At 42.6% G+C, this 25660-nt stretch overlaps 1 protein-coding gene across 2 annotated transcripts in view; it reads right to left on the minus strand.

Annotated features, from left to right (window-relative positions):
- Window positions 1–25660, minus strand: part of LOC141781290 (Na(+)/H(+) exchange regulatory cofactor NHE-RF2) — a 47589-nt gene that overhangs the window by 4961 nt on the left and 16968 nt on the right. For both annotated transcript variants that reach the window (XM_074656927.1, XM_074656926.1), the window contains exons 3-4: window positions 9056–9283; window positions 621–774 (exon numbers count right to left, since the gene is read on the minus strand). In XM_074656927.1, coding sequence (XP_074513028.1) covers window positions 621–774; window positions 9056–9283 — 382 coding nt within the window. The remainder of the gene's footprint in view (window positions 1–620; window positions 775–9055; window positions 9284–25660) is intronic.

A 25660-nucleotide genomic window follows, 5' to 3' on the forward strand; every position in this document is an offset into this window, starting at 1 on the left:
CTGAATGAGAGAGGCATCCGCCGATACGTTACACGGAAACACACCGTGTTAATAACAAGCCGACCACCTCAAGGTACCGCCAGCTGTGAGCTGTGAAAGTCATGCGTTGGCGGAGGTCTGCGCTCTCCAAGTGCCATTCTAGTAATAAGTATGTTTTCTTTAGTGTATAATCACCTGAAAATAAGAATAGTTGTGTTTTTGTTAGCTTAGAATGAGCCGTTTATATCTACAGTACAGGTCCTCTTCACGGAGCCGCCTGCCATGTTTCTACAGTAGCCCAGAACGGACAAACCAAACACTGGATCTAGAGAGAGCCATTAGCGTTTTCTCATTATCGCGTCGGCCACCATAGTTCTCCTACATGGTTGACACACTGGAGAACTTTAAGGTGGTTGCAATCTGCAACCAAACCGTTAGATGCCGTCAGATCCTACACACTGCACCGAGACAGTGTTGAATCGATTTACTTCCTATTGATTGTTTAACCTCTAATATTTTAATCAGCTGAACAACCTCATCTCTGCACACGACATGACCATAACCTACTGTACGTGACGATGTTGCATCCTGCTGAAAGTTAAAGTTTATACATACAGTAACACAAAGCCGAGCAGACTTACCTCTGAGATGGCTGACCGTGGGGACGACCCCCCTCCTCTTGAAGTGTTCGTCCGTGTCGGTGTCCACCACCAGCAGCCAGGTCTCATCACCCCCTTTCTTTATGAAGGCCACCACCTCTGCATGCCGCATGCCCTCGATGTTCACACCATTCACCTGCAGGACACAGGAAGACGACTTTTTAATGGTTTTGCAGGTTGACTGTTATAGCTCTTTTTAAAGAAAACTACTTTTATTTTGCAGTGAGCATGAGATGTAGAACAAAAACAGGACCAGGAGATAGTTGACAGTATGTGAAGATGTCCAACATTGCACATGATGGACATTGATATTGCACACAATGAACAGGGATATTGCACATGAGAATAGAAAAAAGTAGTGTTGCACATGATATTGATATTATTTTTTGTTCTCAGTGTCCCGGTGTTTTCAGCTGTCCTTCCTGCAGAAAGACCTCCTGTTCTGTGGTGCATTTCTGGTGTAATTCTCTGTATTTTATCATTTCATTTGCAGCCATATAGATCTTCATGATATATTACAAAGCTTTTTAGACATATCTCCAAAATATGACCCAGTATACTTGACATTTAACATCCTACTTTCTTTTTTCCAACGCAAATCTCTCCAGGTCAGTGGATTGGTTGAGATTCATCTTTATTTTGAATATAGCATTTTTTTCATGTTGACATACTGTTCCCCACACTGAGAGCCTGTGCTACCTCGTTCCTCCAGTAGGTAGCGCCGTGGGACAACATACTGATTATATACACACTGTTCAACATGACTCTCAGAGGCCTGCACCTCTCCAGCCAAAGTTAGGAATTATGAATTCTTGCAACAGCAGTTCAGGAAAGTGTTTAGGGACAGCTGTTCAGTTCTGATTCACCACAATAAAAGAAGAATTTCAGGAAACATTAGGGCCAGAAACAGCCCAACAGAGGGGCAGAATGAATATGGATGCACGTGACCGACCATCTATGTGACAATAACACAATAGCCTGTGATTGCTCGCTCTTATCTAGATGCTGCGTGCATTTGGAGGCCTGCTTTGTCTAGACCTCGGCCTCTCTGAGGCAGGTAGCTTCGCACCACGCCAAGTCAGTGTTGGTGCACAATCAATTATTGATGGCTCTCCTCCTGGGCTCCGGCTATGGTGCGGGTTTCAGGTGTCCGAGTCCTGAGGGGAAATTTGTTTAAAATTCACCGCTTATGACAAGATGGGACGTAATGTAGTAAAGCGGAGGAAAAGAAACTCTTAAAATGAGCTTTGTAGGAGAGGAAAACGGGCTGAAATAGTACTACAGGTGCAATGAGACAGACTTTATGGGTCTGTCAGGGAAGAAAGGAAAAGGGAAACAAGATCAGCAAAGAGAGTGGAAGGAAGATAACACAAAGAAGGAATCAACAGATGGAAATCCTCTCTTTCAAATAAAAAAATCTTCTCGACAGACGTAAAAACAGACATCTCCAGTCAGCCGGGGACACAGACAGACAGTTTGATAGAGAGAGAGAACAAGCATCTTTGTATTCGGCCAAACAACAGGTGTTGTGTCATGTTTCACAGCCCTTCATCAACAGTCCATCTCACACAAGACAATACACTCTGCTCTCTGCCCATTGGGCTAATTGATACACGCTGTAGGAACAGTACAGACGCTTATTTCTCATGGGATTATTCCTCAGGGAACCTCTTGATACTGTGTGTGTGTGTGTGTGTGTGTGTTTAAGTGCATGTCTCATCAGAGTCATGGAGAGTCCAGCCACCTGACTGTGTGTAAGAGCAGACTAACCTTGGATTGATCAAAACTAACTATTTCAAATGCATCTGCACATCATGTGTGTGTGTGACGCATCATGTGTAACTTTGAACTCTTTGGTCTAGACTAAGAGTCTCATCTCATAAAGTCAGTTTTCACAGTGACCGTGCAGCAAACTCTGAGAGATGATTTAGATGTTGACAGGAATCAAAGCCTCTAGGACATTGTTAAACAAGCTGTTATAGATAATGAATGATTCAGCAACTGCACGGCCTATTTGTGGCTTCAAATGAATTCAGAAACTGATTTTGGTAATAAATGAGTGGATATTTAATGTTCCCGCAACAGCTGATTTCAGGGTGACGTCTCAGCGGCGAGAACACAATTTGTTGATTGAAATGATGGATAGAGGCTCTTGCAAAAATAATCCTTGCTCATTGTCTATGCGCCTAAATTAAATGCCTGTTGATCGTTTACCACAGCTAGAATAAGACTCATGACCCTTTCAGACAGAACGTGGTTAGAGGTGCGTTCTCCGCTGGGTTCGGCACACATCACATACGCAAGTCGTTGGAGATACTGATGGGTTACAGAGCGCAGTGGTGCCGTTGTCGTGTTTTGTCTGAAGCTGCCCACACATGAGGTGAAGAGGTGAAATCACTCTGCACTGTCTGTGACGTTGTTACCTCCGCCAAGGCCAAAGGCCTTGACCTTGGTTGCCGCTGACCTTTCAAAGCGAGAGCTGAGAGATGAAGTGAATAACATTGATTATCTTGTTGCAATGGCACCTGGCAGTGGGGGGGTATATTAGACAGCAAGTGAACATTTTGAACTTTGAACTTTGTGTTGGAAGCAGAAAAAATGGGCCAGCGTAATGAAACACTTTGACAAGGGCCAAACTGTGATGGCTAGACGACTGGGTTGTGTGATGTTCCCGGTCTGCAGTGGTCAGGATCTACCAAACGTGGTCCAAGGAAGGAAAACTGCTGAACCGGCGACAGACCCGAAGCTCATTGATGCATGTGGGGAGCGAATGCTGGCCCGTGTTGTCCGATCCAATAGAAGAGCTACTGGAGTTCAAACTGCTGAAAAAGGTTAATGCTGGTTCCGATAGAAAGGAGTCAGAACACACAGTGAGGAGCAGTTTGTTGCGTATGGGGCTGCGTAGCCGCAGACCGGTCAGGATGCCTGTGCTGACCCTAATGTTATGGCTGATCGGTGAATACCTGCGCTGGTCTTTGCCTCTGCAAGGCTCCGCGCCCATAGCTCGCCATGCTAGCAGCTCTGTGAAGGTACGTGTCCACAGGATCCGTCTTTTCCACGCTTCCCATTCATTGTCTATGTAAGCAGCCGGGCAATGCATTCTGGTAGCGTGGCGGCGCGATTCGCGAGACGGATTGTCACGTTGGTCACTCCTCATTTGCATAACGTTGACGTCTAGGCTCGTGCGACGCGACTCGCCACCTCCGGAAACTCCCGAGAAACTTTCAAACTAAGCGTTGTCGATCCAAAATAAAGACAGATTCAGCATCTGCACGGCTTATTTCTCACATAAAATGTTTTCAGAAACACATTTCGGTGAACTATTTTTGTGAAATAAGAGAATAACGTTTCCAAACGAGCTGCCATGTTGGTTCCGGTTTGAAACCTGGGAGCTGCATCCCACGAGGAAAAACATTCGTCCAATCAGGTGCCTTGTGTCTAGTGGTAGGCCATCAAGCGTCCAATGCTGCGAAGCGAGGTGATCCCTCGTGATATAAAACACCCCACCATGAGGCTGTAGGCTGAGCTAAATGCTAACGTCAGAATGTTATCGAGTGACAATGATAATGCTAACATGTAGATGCCCCCCTCCCTATACTGGATAAGTAAATAATGAGACCAGCTGGTGACTGAGGGTAAACTGCAGGGGATCAGTAAGGTCATTAGACTGGCCTATCATGAATTTAACCCCAAGTATGTACAGTATGGGTGCTGCTGTGAGTGAAGGTGTTTGTTCTTTTGTGACACCCTCAAGTCTGTGAGAGGTCCAGAGTACGCACTGTTGAGCGCAGGCCGAGCAGAGAGACTGATGAGGCGTTCACTGGTGTCACCGCTTCTGCCAAACATCGGCAGAAAGCTGAGCTCTCATCATCGTCGCCTCTACAGCGCTTGCTGCTGCTGATACACCTCCAGTGTAATGGGGCGTGGTGAGAGAAAAGAGACGGCGAGAGACGGAGAGAGAGATCTGTCATGGTCGTTCACCTCTCTAACAGGCTGCTGACAGATAACACAAGCGCCGTCTTGACGCATGGTCAGAGACGGTTGCTGTCATCAGCGCGTGGACACACACACACACACACACACACACACACACACACACACACACACACACACAGACACACACACACACACACACACACACACACACACACACACACACACACATCAGCCAACTAACTCAACAGGGGCTCAGATTTTTCGGTCCAAAATAAACTAAAACACCGGGATTAAGTTATTAAATTGGAGTGAAATCAAATATTTACCAGAACACTTAAAGTCTCATAAAGTTGACCTGCAGTGTCGCACAGGAAATGTTAGATAATTGCAATACAAACACAGTCCAAAGCTTTATGCAAACAGTAGGCTAAACATGCACGTAAAAAATATAAGTAGTAAAAACTCTGGGAAATCACCCTTTCGATAAGTTGTCAAATGTCTTATTTTGTCTGAGAAACAGTTTAAAATCCAAAGATATTCATTTTGCAATGATATTAAACAGATAAAGGCAGCAAGTCCTCACATTGAAGAAATGTTTGTTTTTTTAATGCTTGAAAAATGAAGCAGATATTATCGGACATCTTATTCTATTTCTATGTAATTCATATTCAAAATCTTTGCTTTAGCAACGCGTACACATGTGCATCATGCAAATAAAGCTCCTTTAGTTGAGCTGAATTTGGCATGACGGCGTCTTTAGTACCTACTAACTTCATTTGTGTGTGCGCAAGTCAATGTGATCCTCAATTGATGTGTCCATGGAGAGATGTGGGGAGGTGGCGGACCGTCATTAGTGACCTGCTACAGGATGTTCCCACACAATCTCATCAGCTGTCTAATGTTCCAGCGGAGCATCAGTACATCACCAGTACTTTCTAATGCCAAGACTACAGACACTGACAACAACAGCAACATTTTGCCTTTCACAGACTTTACTTTGACCAAAAGCTGCAGCTCCGGTTGGTGGTCCTCATCAAAGTTATCGGACTACATATTGTCTACAGTTTATATTACTGTCAACCATCTCGCAAAACATTTCATCACCTTTGTAATTTGTCACCATTGTCTCTAGAAACTCCAACTGGTATGTCTGTCTCTTGTCTGTGCTCTACCTCATTGTCAATACGGATGTCATCCTCTATTTTTGCTGCAAAACAAATCTACCTACGGGTACAAATAAAGTCACCTGAACCTGAACCTGAACAAGACTGGTGAATCTTCTTAGGTGAAGAAGATTAATACCGCTTTTGTATGGTAAAAGCTAGCCTAATTGTTGTTATTACACCTTGGTTTCTGTATGGATTCAACAAAACAAGATATAAAGTGTTAAAGAAGACATATATGCTTTTGTGCTTTTTCCCTTTCCTTTAGTATATTATATAGTTTTTTTATGCATGTAAAAGGTCTGCAAAGTTACAAAGCCCAAAGTCCACGCCAAAGGGAGTTACTCTCCACCGCAGAAACACTGCTCCTGAACTGCCTCTAACACCTCGCTTAAAGCCCTGCCTTCTCTTCTGTAACGTGGTGACATCACAAAGTAACATTTGCATAATAGCAGCCTAGTAGCTATTTGCACAGCTGGTATGAGAAAAATAAAGCGTGTAAACATGTTCTAGTAGAAACATAAAAGCATGTAAACAAAATACAAGTATGCACCTGAAAATCAGCACAATAGGTCCTCTTTAAATAGTGAGTTTTTTTTATTAACTTTGGGCAGTGCCAGGCTAGCTGTTTCCCCCTGTTTCCAGTCTTTGTGCTAAGCTAAGCTAACCGGCTGCTGGCTCCAGCTACATACATGTATTCATCAGGAAGCATTTTGAAAACAGGCCCTGCTCTCAACTGCATTATTACGCAACACTAAATTCATCTTTAGGAAAAAAAAAACGTTATCTTGTTGTTGTGTCGAGCAAATTTCAAGTCTCTGGAGGCTGATTTTAGGACATTTAGTCATGAACTACCATCAAATGGAACAAATAACTGCCTGGAAATTAAGAAATTAACCAAAAAACTTGATGGGAAAATTGTCTAAAACGTGCAAAAAAAAACGAGTATATGTTGCTTTACATTTTGGGAGATCCTAAATGAACTCTGTTTGACCTCACTATCAGACCCTATACTGGAGTGCTGTTGGGCTGTTGGTCTGCAGCCTGGTCTGGACCCTGATGTACGGCCAGCGAGGGCAAAGGTCATGGGAATGAAGGGTGAATGTTGTGTGTGTGAACCCTCAGATGAAAAACGGCTTATAATGAAAATGATGATGTTACTGCCAGCATTCAACGGGGCAAAGTTGACCGAACACCCATGATCTTTGTCACCCATTTCCTCCTCTGGAGTATTTGAATACATGACCTTTAACTTTGACAGAAACTTTGTCATACTTTTTTATACAGTTTACTGCCTCTCTCTGTTATCTTTCGTTAAGGACACTCCCTTCATTTTTGTCCTTACATCTTTGCTCTCAGCTACCTTTTTTCCCGCCCCTCTCTTATCTGAGACGCACCGTCTGCCTCCACTTCTCTCCACGTTTTATAAGAGACAAACACACTCCTCCCCCATGTCTCTCCCCCTGTCAGCCCCAGCGATCAGACGGATTAATAACTCCCCCAATGACCGGCCTCTTCTCTGACACACAGTCAAGACTGAGTCCAGGCTTCAGCTCCTGTTATCTTTAGAAACGGGGGCCTGGCAGCAGACGCAAGTGTGACTCCTGCCATTTTAATTGCAGCTGTGACAGTATATGTAGACGGGGTCACATCTGCATTCAATCGAAAACTTTTCTGTAAGTTTTTAGACTCTCCTTGCAGCTTTGTTCTAAAATATCAACAAACTATAATTAATGATAAGTCTAGCTCAGGGGTCAGCAACCTGCAGCTCTTTAGCTCCTCTCCAGTGGCTCCCTGTGGATTTTCCCAAATGGAAATGAAGAACTGTTTTTTGTTTACATTTTTATTTTTATTTATCATAGTTGTAGGTCTATGGTACGACGGTATGACGGAGTATTAGGGCCACATTGAGGAAAAAAAATAAATCTGAGATTTCGAGAATAAAGTCGTAATATTACGAGATTAAAGTCAAAAGTTTATGAGAAAAAAAGTCATAATATTATAAAGTAGTAATTTTACGTGTTATTTTCTCGTAAAGTTATGACTTTATTTTCGTAATATTACGACATTTTTTCTCGTAAAGTTATGACTTTATTCTCGTTATATTACGAAATTTTTTCTCGTAAAGTTATGACTTTTTTCTCGTAATATTATGACTTTATTCTGGAAATCTCCGATTTATTTCCCCCCAGTGTGGCCCTAATACTCCGTAGTACATTTGCACTTTGGCCCTCACTGCATTAGACTTATATACTATATACTTAGACTATAAACTGTGTATAAGCTGTATAATGTTTTGCGGCTCCAGACAGATTTTTATTTGGACCAGTGATAAAACACTCTGTAAAGTTGAATATGTTAAGAATCGTCCACAGATGACTGACTTCTATTCGTGCTATTGTTGTAGTCTCCAATAAGCTGGTGCATTCAGGTGTTCTCCCTCTATCTTACATACAAAAAAAACACAAATACATAATAGTTCCTACGCAAACACTGTGCAAAGACGTCTGTCGACTTCTAGTGGTGTTCTGAGCAGCCGAGAGCTACTTTCCCTGGAAAAGCGCAGGCGGTGCTGTGTGTGTGTGTGTGTTGGTGTGTCGTGGAGTAAAATCTCAAGAGAAGAAAGTCATCCAAGCATGCATGTAGATCTATGTGGAGGTAAAGGATTGGATGGTTGTGTGGAAATGTGGGCACGTGCAAAATCGGGAGTGTAGGCTCACAGCGTATACAGTTCAAACACACCTACAAAGAAACCACGCTTCTCCAAAGTGGCAAGATGAAGGGCTACAAGAGGCCACTCGAGGGGTTTCCTCACACCCAGTAAATCAGATTATTCTCTGACATGAACCAGAATCATTTATCAATAATCACCTCGTTAGTGTTTGTACGTTTTTCATGATCTCCTCATTCATCCGCCCGGGTCTGCTGTGTCTCTACATGTGTGTATATGCATGAAAACACTTAATATTCTTCCAGGTTATCACCGCTGTTGTGGAAGTTCCACCTCACCCCATTAACTTCTTATTAGGGCTGTCAAAGTTAACGCGATAATAACGCGTTAACGCAATCGATCTTTCGGAGGTTGGCAGTTTTAAAGCCAGAGTGAAGATACTGGCATCATATGAAACTAAAAAAACCTAATGGATCCATCGGTACCAACCAAGTCATACTAGCATGTCACGAAGGTTAAATAACTTAATAAACTTATGCACATTTGTCCACTCCCATGTTGATAAGAGTATTAAATACTTGACAAATCTCCCTTTAAGATTGCATTATCTGGTCAGACACTCCATCCACGCTCCTCCGTCCTCCTACCTCAATCAGCCTGTCTTGTGGCCGGAGCCCGGCGTGGTCAGCGGGCGATCCTGGGTCCAGGGAGCGGATGTACTGTCCGGGCTTAGATCGATCGCTGTGGAGGTTGAAGCCGTAGCCCGTGTCAGTCCGCATCAGGTGGCAGAGACGTGGGGTGATCTCGGTCGGGTCGACTTGGAGCCGTGACTGGGATTGGGCCTGGGCCTGGGCTTCAGCCTGGGCAAGAGCCTCCTGGAGGAGAATGACAATAGTGTGTACTTGTGTTTCATGCAGGTAAAATATACAAAAATATAAATGCAAATCCATTAGATCATGATGATAAAAATGTGAAGAAGAAACCAGAAAAGCGCCATGGAGAAATGGGATCATTCAACATTGGTATCTACGTTACTTAAAAGCCTATAAAGGCGTTTAAATAGTGCAGCATGTAGAAGGAGTGGGTAAGGGAGAGTGGCATTCTGCTATTTGCAGGGCATGTGAACACAGCAGGTGACTAAAACTCACAGATGAGTCACTTTACTCATTTAGAACAACCACCTTCCAAGCCTATAGGGTGACTGTTTCATACCAAAGAAATGTGGCACTTCAAGGCACTAATCAGACGCCAACCTCCGGTTCTGAAAAGTGACGCCAATGCTGAAGTGCCTTAAACTTGCATTCTTTCTACCAGCCAGCAGGGGGCGACTCCTCTGGTTGCAAAAAGAAGTCTGATTGTATAGAAGTCTATGAGAAAATGAGCCTACTTCTCTCTTGATTTATTACCTCAGTAAACATTGTAATCATGAGTTTATGGTCTCAATCACTAGTTTCAAGTCTTCTTCAATACAGCATGATGTTCATTTAGTAAATTATGGTCCCATTTAGAGTCAGATAGACCATTAAGCAGGGCATGCTAAGTTGTTCGTGTTTTCGTCTAACAGCTTTAACCCTTTCAGTGTGTTTTCACTTCATGAAAGTTAATTGTAAGATTTTGGTCGCCAGAACGTCTTATTCAGCGTTCGGTTGCACTGAGCTCAAGCTGTCACTTCTGGTTGCAAAATCAACATGGCGTCAGTCCATAAACCAATGCGTGATGTCACAACCATGAACGTATAAAGAGAACGGGATACAGCGTTGGAGACGAGCGCCTGTTCATTCCTGTGAGTGTTACTCAGTGGCGCATGAAGCCAGGAGGCTGAGGCAGGAAAAGCCAACACTAGGATCAGCATTGATTCATGGAGAGACCTTCGTCTGGTCAGCTAACATTACTGCCAAGCAGCTGAAATATAGAGTGATATTGTGCTTTTAGCTGACGTGTGTCGCCTCACTGTTTTGAGCGATGCTCGTTCATGTCTATGTAGAGCGAGCACAAGCGCGAGCAACAGGATGCTGACTTTCGTTGATTTAACGGCCACAGGTGTCGCTGTTAACAAGACATTTCTGATTCTTACAAACAGTCCCTTTAAACAAGGGCTACTCACGTGTTCATACTGGGAAGTTGATTCAACTCAAATCAAATTATCCGCTGAGTTACAGACGTTTCTTTCCCAATTCAAGTCTATGGGAAAAAGTCTTTTTGGGCCCAATGGCATCACGTGACAGACACAGAAGTTGTAGTACCGCCGTTTGGCCACTACGGAAATTTGCTTCACAGCCTCAGCGCTCTTCCTGGGGGCTTGGTCACAACGTCCCCTTCTTAAAAGCAGTCTATGATTGTAAATGAATATAATTTTAACAAATCACATTGTGAATGAGACAAAATGACACATTTTGTTGATAACAGATTTAGTCTCCTTTCATTTAGCGCTGTCATTCAGTCTTATAAAGCTCCTCCAGCAGCCTGGGTGAAGACATTTATAGAACCTGTATAATTGTGCCTCGAGCTCTACAACGTGATCACACTGATTTACCACCTACACACCGGGAAGAATAAATGTGCAGTGAGAGGGATGATAGCTGGTGGCCACAGCTCTGTAACCTTACAGCTGATATTAGCTGTGAGGTTAACAGACTAGAATGGGTGTTGGGCGAATGTCCAAATATGAGTCTACATACGGTGCACATATTACGTGCATGGGACAGATTTGCTATCGTGTTGTGCAACATGAGAATTGTTTTCACTGTATGTGAAGCTATTATCATGATCCAGCTTGTGCCTGCTAAAAATACATATGGAGTATGTGGGCATGGTGAGGGAGAGAGAGAGAGAAAGGTGGTGTAGTGTGTAGAGAGGAGATTTATTCTGACAGAAAGAAAGATGGTTTTGACTTATTAATTTCTCCGAACTCTATCTAACCTTTAACATTCCTGCGTGATTATTGCAAATGCATGTTAGGAATCGTGGCTGACCCTCGATCACCACAACACCGCCTGCACATCTACCACTCGACTGTTTAAAAAAATAACACAGATGGCAACATATCATTTTATTTCAAGAACTGGATTCTTTAGGAACTCTTAGCGGTGATCTCGGCAGCTTGCCCTTAGAAAGAAGGAGGGAGAGAAACAGTAACCACAACTCTCATGAATCCCTCAAGATCCTCCTTTTCCTGGCTGGAGAGGAAGTGCCGGGGTTAAACAGCTGGGTTAGATCTTCCAAAGGGGGAGGAAAATGTATTTAAAATCAAATGTATTAGCACCCTGGGATCGATATGCAAAGGAGAAAAAAAAAAATGGCAGAAAGAGGGAGAGGAAGAAGCAAGGAGGGAGAGAGCGCGTGGGAGGGATAGAAAATTATAGATGCAGCGAGAGGATTGAGAAGGAGAGTTCAAGAAAAGAAACAGCGGAGTTAAGAGCATGCAGAGAAACGCAGCAGACAGATAAACACAGAGCGGTGCAGAAAAATCAAGATGACACAAGTTTCCAGTTAGCGACCGTGGGGAGGAGAAGGGTTTGCTGTGGAACTCCTCTAACATAAACAGTGAGAGGAGCACAGCTGGGAGTCATTATGTGGGGGAGACGCAAGTGTTTGCCAATCTAACGTCTCGTACTGCCTCTCGAAGCCTCTCCGCACCCCACTAATCACCCCCCGGGGCCTGTGCCATCTCTTGAAGCCTCTGACGGTTGTGTGGACGCTTTTGATTTGGTCTGTGGGTTTGATCTGTACCAGCTTAAAGTGTGTACGTTTGTGTCAGTGATGGTGAGGGTGACAACACGACTGTGTGTGTTCTCTGCTCTTCACCGATTGTGGATGGATGCAGATGTTTGACTTGTGGGTAAAAGTGTAAAGGACCACCCGATCCGACTGTTATCAGGCCATTAAATAGGCGTTATCAGTCGCTATAAGCACCATAGATGTGGGTCATTAGGGGCCTACTACGCCTACTTCACTGTAATAGTGAAAGCAAAACTTAAAAACAACAAGTTCTAACATGTAAAACTGAATGAAACGTCACGTTTTGAACACAAACAAAAAGGCTTCTTTAGGTTAAGGCAACAAAACTACAACTTATTTAGGTTTAGGTAACAAAACTAGAACTTATTTAGGTTTAGGCAACAAAATTGCAACTTCTTTAGGTTTAGGTAACAAAACTACAACCTTAGATTTAGGCAACAAAAACACTTGTTTAGGCAACAAAACTCAAACTTCTAAAGGGTTAGGCAACAAAAACAGTTCAGTTTAAGCAACCAAACTCCAACTTCTTTAGGTTTAGTCAACAAAACAACAACTTCTTTAGGTTTGGGCAACAAAACAACTTCTTTAGGTTCGGGCAACAAAACTACAACTTCTTTAGGTTTAGGCAACAAAACAACAACTTCTTTAGGTTCGGGCAACAAAACTACAACTTCTTTAGGTTTAGGCAACAAAAACACTCAGTTAGGTTTAGGGAAAAGCATTGTGTTTTGGCTTATATATAACTACGCTTGAAAAGTGAAAGTGAAACTTGACACATGTGAACACAAAGATACACGTTGTTGGTTTCACACTAGATGTGAACCCCAGCCTCCTGAGTGAAACCCATATTTTGTGTTCCATCCATCGCCCCCAACCTCCAGCACATATGGAGTCTCAGGCTCTCTTTACTACAGCGCCTGACCTCCTGTCATTAATTACTACGGTCGCTAGAGGTTGCTGTCGTCTTCTTTTATAACTTCTTTTGGTGATGTACCATGTGAATAGATGATAAAACCTACTATTGGGTGTAGTAGGCCCCTACTGACCCACATCTATGGTGCTTATAGCGACTGATAACGCCTATTTGATAAAAGGACAGAGACTCCTGGTTTGATTTAAGAGTGTCAGCCAACGAGGCTCGGAGGGCCTGAAGTTACTGTACAACCTCTCCAAAACCGAGAGGCCATCGAATGAAGTGCGGTCACCGTGTTTGTTTGAACTGTGGGCGTTGAAAACCTCACGTTTTTTTTTTTTTGTGAAAAATATTTTGATGGCAGAGAGAGAAAAGAGAGATGTAATATTTTCCCCCTTTGTCAGCAAACCAGCCTGTCATCAGGAAAGAGGCTTGTTATCAGCATCTGTCAGTCCCATTGGGAGGAGACGCATTAGGAACTGATGGGAAAACACACATCTAGTGTCCATGTTTTTATCCAGACTCACATGGAAAATTCTGCAATAAATCAGAGTGCTTTTCTATAAGAAAAATAATATGGAATATTTCACGCCCACAGCACAGAACACACAAACACACACACACAAACACACACACGCACACACACACACACACACACACACACACACACACACACACACACACACACACACACACACACACACACACGCTGAGAGGATGTGCTGTCAATGGGACAAGTGCCATCGCATGAATTCCTTTAGCTTCCTGTCACAATCAGCCTTTGTTTCTGTCAGTCTCTGTGAGTACACGTGTGGGAGAGTACAGTGTACACACCAGACTTGTGTTTGACTCTGTGGTTGTTGGGTTACGCAATTCTCACTACTTTAGAAATTAGACTATTCTTTGGGGGGGGGGCATAACTGCACACAAGGTTAGAAGCTTTTGACAGGGGACTTTAAAGTTTAAATATAAATTTGAGCCAAATTCACACGCATGATTCACTGTTCACTAAACGCCACCCTCCTTAGTTACTGTTACTATCAAGCTCTCAGTTTTCACACAATTGACAACTGTCACCACCACATTTGATCAACTACAGCTAAACTAATGTTAGCTTCATGAGTTGGTTGAAAAAGCCGTCTCCAGCTGACTTTAACATTTCTCGAATCTTATAATAGAGATCTTAAAGTTACAATCTCAAAGAATTAGTTCTCTTTGGCTGCACCTAAAGCAGTATATTGCAGTTTTTTTTTATCTCATACCCAGAGATCGGCAGTTGGATTCTTGCATTGTCACAAAATCACGCAAGAATCGCGGGATCAAAATGTCACATGAAAATCCATCTCGGCAGGCTTCGAGTAACGCGTTTGTTTCAGGCTCACCAGACAACGAAACCAATCAGCGTCCTGTGAAGAGCCACTGCAGCTACGGGCGTGGTTTAGGTGTCTGAGACTTGAGACCCGGTGAGACCATAGTGTAGTTTGATTGACGGATGGTTCATCCAATCACCTGCAAATATATATATTTTTTAAAGTGCCTGCCCTTTTCCAAACAGTTTCCAATGAGATTATTAGGCTGCTTTAATCAGTCAGACACTGGCAGACACTTTTGTTCAAAGCGAGGTAAATGAGGTACAATCAAATGTAATAAGCTACAGTTAGCTTCACAATCAAAAGTCAATTGAAAAGTTTATCTAAAAAAACAAAAAACAAAACAGGCCTGTTCTATCTGCTGTGTTTTATATTTTGGTGATTGGATGACCCTTTTATTTGATCCACAAACTGTCCCTTTAATATGGTGAGATGATACAGTTCAGGACATGCTTTAATGTTGTTGTTTTTTTCTGGTGTACGAAGCTGATTTGTCACTAGCAACCATGAATGTACATTTAACAACAACACCACGTTTAATGTGTGTCTATCTGTGTGTATTTTTCCCTCTGCATGCGACCGCTGGCAGTGGCGTTGGCAGTTGATGAAACTAGATCGCAGCTTGTTGAATAATTGAGCGGCGGCCTACTGCGATGGATGGATCATGACCGCTGTTAACCCTTTCACAGCCAAGGATCATTTGCTCACTGTTGGCCCACAACACAATGAAGTGTGTGTGTGTGTGTGTTGTTATACGTGTCTTTGAGTTGCTACAAAGAAACTTTAAATCCAGTGTGTGTGTGTATGCATGCATTGCAAAGCATTTTGTCAACAATGCTCTCACTTGCACGCTTCCCAAAAGGGGATTAACGTAAACTTAATATCCCCGTTCTAATAAATCAGGAGGTCAAGTTTCCGTTGAGCCCGGAGTCAAAAGTATGCCGTTTTTCCTGCTGGGTTTGGTTTGTTTAAGACAGATGTGGCAAGGACTTAGAGTGACAGCATAGCAACTATTTTCAGTTGTGCATACTGCAAACACACTCACCATTGTGGATAAATGACCTATTTATTCACCCAAAACACGACAATAATGAGTGCATTTACTGAATGCAGAAGTCGGTAAAGCCAAAGAAAACCTTATAACATATACAGCGACTGATCAATCAATGGACAGGCAGGTCAAACAAAACAAGAAAGCTTTGTGTTGAACCATTTTGAGGGAAAATTGAATCTGCAGTAAAACCAAAAAGTGCATTCATCCGTTTATGTTCCATGGAGCTATAATGTAATATTTTAATGACTTTCCACAACTCCACCAAAGTTTTTCCATAACCTAAAAAATCCCAGTTTGTTAATGTTGTTTCTCAGCTTGGAAAAATTCTACTGGAGTGGACAGCCTGCCTGTTTTCCAGCTGGGCTGGCTACGTAGGAATCACCGTCAAAACAGCAGAAAACATTGACTTCTGCTGCAATAAAATGTCAATCACGTTGGAGGATACATTCTAGTGTATTCCTCTATGCTTCTCAAGCGTTGTGTTAGATTAAATAACATTCTGTTTGCACTTAATAATGCTGTACATTAATTCTAGGGCTAACTAGCTCTACTCTGCAACACACAAAAAGCTTTATTTCCACATATTCTGTGGATCATCAGCTGGTGAGGTTGTTGACTTTTTGCCCGGAAGGAGCAGCTTTAGCCTCGAGCTTTAAGCATGTTTCATGGATGTGGCCATCAGGTGCATATTTAAGACCCTACACCAAGAAATCAGCTGGAAACACTATAAAGTCGAGGGGAGACAAAGTAGCTACAGCTGATAAAATCCAGTGTGGGATGAGAAGCCATCTTTTGTTTACTTCTGTAAGCCCCGCCCTCCTTTAGTTACTGTTGACATGGCGTAGCAACAGTAACTAAGGGAGGGGGGACGGGGCTTAGTGAACAGTCAATTTGCTGATATGAGCAAGCTTCTAACTTTAAGCGGTCGCTCATGTGCCACGTGTCTAAAAACGCATGGAAAACACCAGCCGTGCCATTTTCATCCTTTTATCCAAGGTGCTTCGGAGGTCGCGCTACTGTCACGCCTGCCGTTACTAAGCAACCAAAACCTGCGTGCTGCAATGACGATGATGACGTTGCAGTAATTTAGCAGTAAAAGCCTCATTGACTAAACTAAACAAAGTAAAGATAAATGCAAGCAAGTAAAACAGTCTGTGGGACAGATGTAAAGCTCTGGGGAGCCCTAAAGTGGTTAACTTCTCCTCCATATATTTAGAGATACAACCATCAGACTTTTTCCAACCCCGGTACCGATAACAATACCCGGGCTTTGGGCATCGGCCGATACCGAGTACCGATCCGATACCAGTGTTTAATTAATAAGCTGTATGCCTCACTGTGTGGAAGAGACTGGGATCATTCTTGTATGTGTAAAGAAACATCAGGCTGGACTTTAACATCGCTTTCCTAACTTTGTAAAACAAAATGTGACCAATAAATACATAGATATAAATGTATTTAATTGTTCTTTATCATTAAAATAATAAATTGTACACCAGCAACTTGGTAAAAAATCGTCGAAATTAACAGAATTTTTTTAATTAAAAAAAAAGTTTAAACAAAGTTGTCATGTTCTGGCTGTGCCAGCTTATTATTATGAACGGTTGTGATTTTGGATTTGGTTTCTTATATATTATTCCGGTGTTTCCTGTTTTATTTTGGTGATTCACTCCTCCTGTGTCTTGTCTGGTTTTTACTTCCCTCCTTTGTGTGTTTTCCCGCCTTTTGTTGATTGTCTGCCCCGCCCTGATTTGTTTCACCTGTGTGTATCATGTCCTGTATTTAAGCCTGTGTGTTCCCCTCTGTCCTTGTCGGTTCGTTTGTTTCTCCAGCCCCGTCTACCTTGTCCTCCGTGTTCCTTGTTTCCTCCTGCTCTAATCCTGGTGTTCCTCGTGTTTTCCCTGGTATGTGATTGTTGGTTTTGGTCCTCTGTCATGGTTTTTGTTGTTTGTTTCTATTTGTTGTTTAGTACTCGGTTCCCCTCCCTGCCTTTTGTGTTTTTGGATTTGTTCAGCTCTACTAAAGCTCGCTTTATGTTCAAAACTACCTGTCCTGCCTGTCACTCTGCGATTGGGTCAACCCTCTGAAAACTCACCATACGACAAAAGTAGGTGCTTGGAAACGCTTGCGCGTCGCTCCCGCGTTTGAGTGCGTCTGCCGCCCGTCTACATAGACAGCATTGTATTTGAGCGTGCAAAAGATGCTGTTACTAAGCAACCAAAACCTGCGTGCTGCGATGACGATGGAGTTGCGGTGATTTAGCTTAAAACTGTCCTTGTTTGACACACCAATACGTGCTTGTTTTATTCCATATGTTACATGCTCGTTGATATTATATGTAAATATTGAAATCTCCATATTTTTAAGTTTTGAAGGCGGCACATCAGACACATCATTATTTATTTAGATTTACACGCTGCAGGGTTGATAAAAAAAAAAAAAGATTACATCTCTGCGTTTAGCTCGACAAGATGATTGAAATGTCCACAAAGGGACGTTTTCCTGGAAGCAGCAGAGGAGCCTGGTGGCTGTCGGCCTGAAGCCAGAGTTTATCTATCTATGATCCGTACAAAATCTAATTAGAAATGCAGCACTGAATGGAAACGCTGCTGATGTAGCATGACGCCGGTGAAGTACAAACAACAGCAGCACGTGGGACTTTTGCTGGTTGACAACCGGTTGTCATGGAGACAGCAGTGGAACCAGTAGAGCCAGTTCCATCTGTCAGAGAGAAGAGGTGTCGCTGCAACGCAGAGGGCTAACTTTCAATTTGAGAATACCTTTTCTACAGATTTAATGGAGATCTGAAGAGTGTTGTGTGTACTCACGTTGCTCTGTGTCTGCGTGACAGCACGATGCACAAGCTCAGCTTCTCATAAGTGTTAACAAAGCCCATATGAGGATCATTTAAAAAGGGCTTTACCAAATTAAGAAAATTGCTGTGTCTCACAAATTCTGGCCATGACAGCTCTACCCTCAGATTATTAATGTGTATACGTGTGTGCGTGTGTGTGTCTGCAGCTGCTTCAAGTGTTACTCAATCAGAGAGGAAAAGAGCAGATCTGGCCAGTTCTCAGTGGGCGACAAAGAGAGAGAGAGAGAGAGAGAGAGAGAGGAGTGGGAAGGGAACAAGAGGGAAAGGAAATGACCGGCAGCTGGAGAAAACCGGAGAGGGATTTGGAGCTTGTAAAAAATTTAAACGAAGGAGAAAAAGTGACAGGAGGGAGCAACGAAAAGAGAGAAGATAGAGAGAAATAGGGCAGGCAGAGAGGGAGATGATGCATGTGGAGGACAGGCAAGAAAAGGCAGCACCGGAGAGAGCAGAGAGAACACGAGGACAGGCCAGAGAGAGAGATAACCAACAGTTTTTTCCCACTGGTGTTGTTGCGTAAGAGCTCTGTGATACGAAGGCTATAGCTGTGAGCGTTTGTGTGTCCAGCGCTGCTCTACCAGGACTGACCTGCTGAGATCTGTTTACAAAGTCTCCTGCTCTGCTGCAGTGTGTGTGTGTGTGTGTGTGTGTGTGTGGTACCTGCTGTTTAAGTGTTTCCTGAGATCATAACTCAGGAGTGAGAGAGAGAGAGAGAAGAGCGTTGAGGTGGAATGTGTAAAAAAACAACAGTGAATGCATCTCCTTGAAAACTAGAAATACCGCCTCAAGGTTGTTGTACGCCTCCGCCAACCCGTCAAGTTGCAGTTTACATCCATGCCTGTCCAAAACGTCATCACTACATCATTTTATCCTGTTAGACATTGGTGTGAAATATTCATTATTAGCATAATGAGCTGTAAAAAACGATTTTTGTGAAGTCACAGTGACCTTGACCTTTGACCTCCAATAAGTTCATCCTTGAGTCCAGGTGGATGTTCGTGCCAAATTTGAAGAAATTCCCTCAGTGTTCCTGAGATATCATGTTCACTAGGGATGTGACAGTGGGGAAATTTTCCCACCAGTTAATAAACTTGGGCATGTTACAGGAAAAGATGACGGTCAATACGTGCAGAGCGCTTACTTTGATCTTTACGGTCGGGTGGCGGTGTGTCTGACCTCTCCGGTCCAGCTTTTGCTGCGAGACTGCAGGTTTCCACCTGGAGTCTACGCCATGCGCAGCGGCTATGACTGATCCGTCCTCCTCGCGGCAATTACCTCATTAACGTTGTGGTTCCCACACGACGGTGTAATGTAATCGGTGTGTGCCCGACCACCGCGTAACACCGGCCACGACAAGCCTATAGTGTTCACGAGAATGGGACAGACGTGAGGTCACAGTGACCTTGACCTTTTTACCATCAACATCTAATCAGTTCATCTTTGAGTCCAGGTGGACGTTTGTGCCAAATTTGAAAAGATTCCCTCCTGGTGTTCCTGAGATATCGCGTTGACAAAAATGGGCCAGACGTACGTACTGTACGCGCAAACCGAAAACATAATGCCTCCGTCAACAGCTGTCGTCAGCGTGGAGACATAAAAAGGTAAAGTAGCCAAGAGCAACATGATCAGACTGGAAAACTGTTATCATCCGGTATCGGTGCATCCCTAACTTGGAGATGGTTATTCGTGCGCTCGTCTTTTCCAGAAGAGATTAGTGTGGCAAAGCCTGCTCACACTTCAAGTTATATATACAGAGTACTATACATCTAGACCGTTAACAGTAAGAAATAGAGATCACATAACTAACATTTTAGCCTCTTTGCATTGGCTTTCAGTTAATTCAAGTTGATTTTAAGGTGTTAAAGCACTCCGTGGTCTCGCTCCAGCATACATTTGTGAGCTTTTGAGCCGATATGTACCTAAACTCAACAAAACTGCTGCTAGCAATCACCTAATGCAGACTTAAAATGCTGAAATTTGTCTTCAGTGACATCCTATAAACTTCTACTAAAAACTGATTTCTATAAACTTGCTTTTCTGCATTTCGTATATTAGTTTTGTAAAGTGCTCTACAAATAAAGTTTATTAATATTGTTATCACCCAAACCACGATTACACGGATCATGAAGCTGTAACATTTCTTTACTGAACTCCTCCTATCTGTAGCTGTAACTGAGACACTTGACCTAAAATCGTCAGCATTATTTATAGATTGCACTACTTTAGTATAGCCCTTACTGGGTCAGAATATGGGAAAACAGGCCTGCCATCTCCTGTCATCTCTGGATCATCTGGGACTGATCTCTGAAATCTCCTTTTTGAAACAAACACTTGTATGTGGTCAGTTCCTATAGAACCTTATATCCTAACAAATCATGTCAGTTTTGTAAACATGCACTCACACTACTGCTTCTCTATCTCCATTTTCTTAATCTCATCTCTGAACTATCAGTTGTTGGATCATGTGGGAATATCAGTGGAGAGAAGGTCGGCTGTAGCCGGGCCGAGGATCGATCGCTGAGCTGCCCACACAACAGCAACGCCAACAAATACCAGAGAGAGAAAAAGAGAAACAAACAATGTAGAGAAGGAGAATTCATCATCGCTATACCTCATTGTTGCTGATGGAGAAGTCATTGAAAGGCAGTGAATAGAGCTTTGCACCTTGTGTGCTGCTATCGTTGTGTGTTAATGATTTGGTGAGCGCACAAACAAGACTTCAGCCTGTTGTCACAACTGTGCTGCTTCACAGCTCGTTCATGTTCAGTCCCTTCACATGTTCAGTTTGCATCTGCTGCCCTCACAGCTGTGAGCCGGCATACATTCCCACACATCGATCCACGCAGTGTTCACACACACACTGTTTGTGGGAGTCGATAGATGTGATGGGAACAAGAGAGGAGGCTTCGTATCCGCGTGGATCAACTGGGAATTCTATTGCAAAAACCAAGAGGGGAAGGTTTAGTTTTTGTGAGGTTAGCGTGCTTTGTGAGAGCGTCAGGAATCCCCTCTAATTGATTCATTATGTTTTGGAAAGTGGACGAGGGAAATTTATATCTATCTGCTGTCTCTTGCAGACACACACACACGGAGCTCACACATAAATCTTTGGCCTGATGTCATCTGCGAGGCCTCCCCCACAGAGCATGTTTGTGTTTCTATGATGTCATATCTATACCGTACAGTGCCTCTTCATCGCTCAGAGGTCACCTTGACGTCATCCATTGGTTTGTGGACTGCGGTTTTGAAGCCATTTTTGCCGTCGCGATCTTGGTTTTTTGGAACCGGAAGTGACACGAGATAAATAATAAATAATAAATAATAATAAATAATAATAAATAATAAAAAACATAATAAGGGATAAAAGGATCTGTGATGGTAAAAGGATAAAAGTCCATAACAAATGCAAAATCTAAGGAGCATTCAATAATCTGATTGCAGAGGGGATAAACGATTTAAAATAGCGGTTAGTTTTACAAACCGGTAAAACCATAACGGCATTCAGCTTTACGGAGGATATGCTGGTTACAAAAGGCTCGACTCTAAATGGGACCATAATTTACTAAATGAACATCATGCTGTATTGAAGAAGACTTGAAACTAGAGATTGAGACCATAAACTCATGTTTACAATGTTTACTGAGGTCATAAATCAAGAGAGAAGTAGGCTCATTGTCTCATAGACTTCTATACAATCAAACTTCTTTTAGCAACCAGAGGAGTCGCCCCCTGCTGGCTGTTAGAAAGAATGCAGGTTTAATGGGGACATATCATGCTCATTTTCAGGTTCATGCTTAGATTTTGGGTTTCTACTAGAACATGTTTACATGCTTTAATGTTAAAAAAATGATCATCATTATTTTTCTCATACTGTCTGAATATACCTGTATTCACGCTCTGTCTGAAACGCTCCGTTTTAGCGCATTTCAACGGAATGGCAACGGAATTGCGTTGCTAGGCAACAGCTTTGGTCCATGTTTCCATCCTGTCAGCTGATGTCATTCACATACACTGCAACAGGAAATAAACTGGGACATATTTAGTATGTTTACATTTAAAACTGTGAAATGGTCTAAATATATTGTAGATTTGTGACATCACAAATGGACAGAAATCCTAACGGCTTGTTTCAAACGCACAGTTTCTGAATGTGGGCTGTATGTATTTCCCCATGGATGGATTGAGTGTTTTTGATTCTTTCACAGTATTTATATATCACTTAAACCGGCTTTATGATATAAAAGACATGTAAATCTCACTTTTTACAATAACAGTACTTTAAGGTACTTCCATATTGGCTTCACTTCTCAGACTGCACACTGGCGCCAACTAATGATTATTTTAATTTTCTATTAATCTGCTGACTGTTTTCATGATCAATCAAATAGTTGTTTGGTTTGTAAAACGTCAGAAAATTGGGAAAAATGTTAAATCACAGTTTCTGTAGTGGATCTTTCAAAAACATTCAAAAACATGAAAATTCTCTGCCTCTATCACACTCCTCTCTCTCTCTCTCTCTCTCTTTTACTCTTACGTGCTAACCCACGGGACGAGCGATATCTGCCACACACTGATAACAGGGGTGTGGACACACACACGCACACTCATTACATCACCAACAGCAACTGCTGTCCTGTCACACGTGTTAAAAACAGAGGTAGATGGAAAAAAATGGATCTAATGATAGACTGAAACAACCAGAGAATAAGAGAAGAGGAGAAAACTCACTCCCTCATCTGACAAACACACATAGCAGCACATAACTGCTGAATACATCGGCCTCGCCAGCAGCCCACACAATTTAACTTGACATTTAAATGTAAATAGGCAGAAACGTTGTATTCTGCAGGCACTTCACTGCATGTGTCAGTACTCAGATATAAGAATTTGGACTGAAAGAAGACATGAAATACCATGACACGGAGGGGTGAAAGTAAATATGAGATGAAGGAAGAATGGAGTGTAGAAAGATAGCGAGAGACAGATGGAGGAAATGTAGAGAGGGGTGTAAACCACCTGTTGTAGCCTCCTTGTGATATGCTCTGAACGTGAAAATGAAACTGAAGTCGGGTCGTCCCTAATACCATTTTTTGGGCTTCGAAACCTCGGTGAGTAATATTAGAAAGGTATTCGAAGCTTCGATTCGCAGCGCGGAGAGCCAGTTTCGATGTAGGTTAGTGATCTGGACACTAAAGCTTTGTTTATACTCACGCAAGGCACCGTGGCGTGGGGGCCTCCACAGATGGCGGGCGAGCTACGAGCACGCACAACGGCGTTTGCGCTCAATGCGTTGTTTATTGCAGTATTCTCCAAAACGCCAGAGGTAGAGACATACAAAATGTTCTGTGAAGAAGCAAGACGTCAACGAGTGTGACCGACACCATAAACCCCTCAATGCCGGGGAGGAATTAAGATAATTAAAGAATTAACTGTAAACTCATATCTTATATTCATGGACATACTTTATCGCCTTTATACAATCAATCATAATTAAAGGCAGAAAGGTTTAATATCCTGTAAAAAATGTGATCAGGTGGTAAATCTTTTTACCCAAATGTAGATTTCTATGATCTCCTGCTTTTAAAACATTTAAAAACTAATTGTCCGTCTTTTATAATTCATTATTTCACTTCTTAATTTAAGTTATTTGCTTCTATCTTATTCTGGCATGTGTCATGCGTGCACAGCAGGCGCCTAGCTACATAAATTCAGAGGAGCACGACCAAGCGCTGCAACAACTCGCGGAGCCTTCGCGCTTTACGCACAGTAAACGATGAGGTCATTTTTGGTTCGTGCACCTTGCGGCGAGCATAAACCAGGCCTAAGATTGACTACCCTATGTCCCATGTGGGATACGCTAATATTATTCAGGTTTTAGGAGCATTCTTTGGACATGTATACGTTTGGAATATGCATCTCATTTGGGGTTTTTACGGCAGTTTGCGGCCTCTTGCCTGTTTACAGCCAGCTCTGTGCGTTGTACACAAACCAACTAGCCAACAGTTTGTTGAGATGCATGCCTAAAAGAAAAGCTCTCATCAGAAGAAGAAATACAGTACACCTACTTTTAAACATTATGAAAGTCTTGGATATCAACATGTTTTTGGATATGTGCAAATATCGCAACGCCAACCTTTTCAAGGAGGTGGCTGAAGGAATGAAAGAGGCAGGCTGTGTTCGCAAGGTCGAACAAATCCGCCGCCGGTTACGTTATTCGAGTACGCACGGCTGCATGGAAATTAGCCTTGTAAACAACTTAGTAGGAATATCGTCTTTTGTTCTGCATGTAAATGTAGTCATTGAGTGTCATTTTGGACGGTTTGTGTCTCTACATCAGTGCTTTTGATCCTTCTCCTTCTACAGTGTCCACAAGCTATTGGAGCATGAAACAGGTCCATGAAAATCCAATCATCTTCATACAGCAGGTTCTCATGGAAACTAAAGCCGCACTCTGTCTCACGGAGAGGCTGTTATCAGCATGACATGAACGCACACTCGTCATGTTGCCAAAGCACTCATGGCATCAAGAGTCTCAGAAGCCTTATGATGGAAAAACTAGCTGAAGTATGGTCCTATTTACTCTTAGATATTGATGCTCCCGGTTTAAACTCAAGCAGTCAGCTAAGGCTATTGATAGGCTGTGTTATTGTTTTTTTTATAGATCATAAGAATTTTACAAAAACTTTGGACTCATTTTGAGGCAGTATGTTGTAGTAGTAACACTTTTTTTCCCGTCTCACTAATTCCACACACAGCCTGTTCAGAGCCACAGCTGACCTGAGAAAAGCCAGAGCCAAGAAAAGCAACACAGAGACATAGTCGACTGAAGGGAAACAGCAACTTCTTTGCACACACATGCTGTATGTTTTTAAAAATGTAATTGCTGACACACTCTTATGTCACTTCATATGTCATTTTTTATTTTTGTACTTTGTTTTCCTGCAGTGATGTTAAACTCAGTCAGAGACCCTCGAGGGGACAGATAAGTCGTGACATTTTAATGTGCGCAGTACGAGGGATGCAATGTCCGTTGTGACTTTTATAATTTTCTCTAAGGACAACAACCTGCTTAGTGAATGAAATGTGTGTTTTTTTTGGCATCGCCAAGGCTCAGTGTTTTTACATCACACATGTTGGACAATTGGGAGAAAAGCAGTTATTTGCTTTAATATATTCATTACAACATGAAGTGACACTTTGGAGGGTTGTGGGGAGGCAAAGTCTGTGCTAATTATTCATACAGTATAAGTCAAGCCGAGGGGCCTTCATGTCCGTCCTGATCTCATCTGCAATCAGTGACAGATT

This window comes from Sebastes fasciatus, chromosome 13 (genome assembly GCF_043250625.1).
Source record: "Sebastes fasciatus isolate fSebFas1 chromosome 13, fSebFas1.pri, whole genome shotgun sequence".
Classification (NCBI taxonomy): Eukaryota; Metazoa; Chordata; class Actinopteri; order Perciformes; family Sebastidae; genus Sebastes; species Sebastes fasciatus.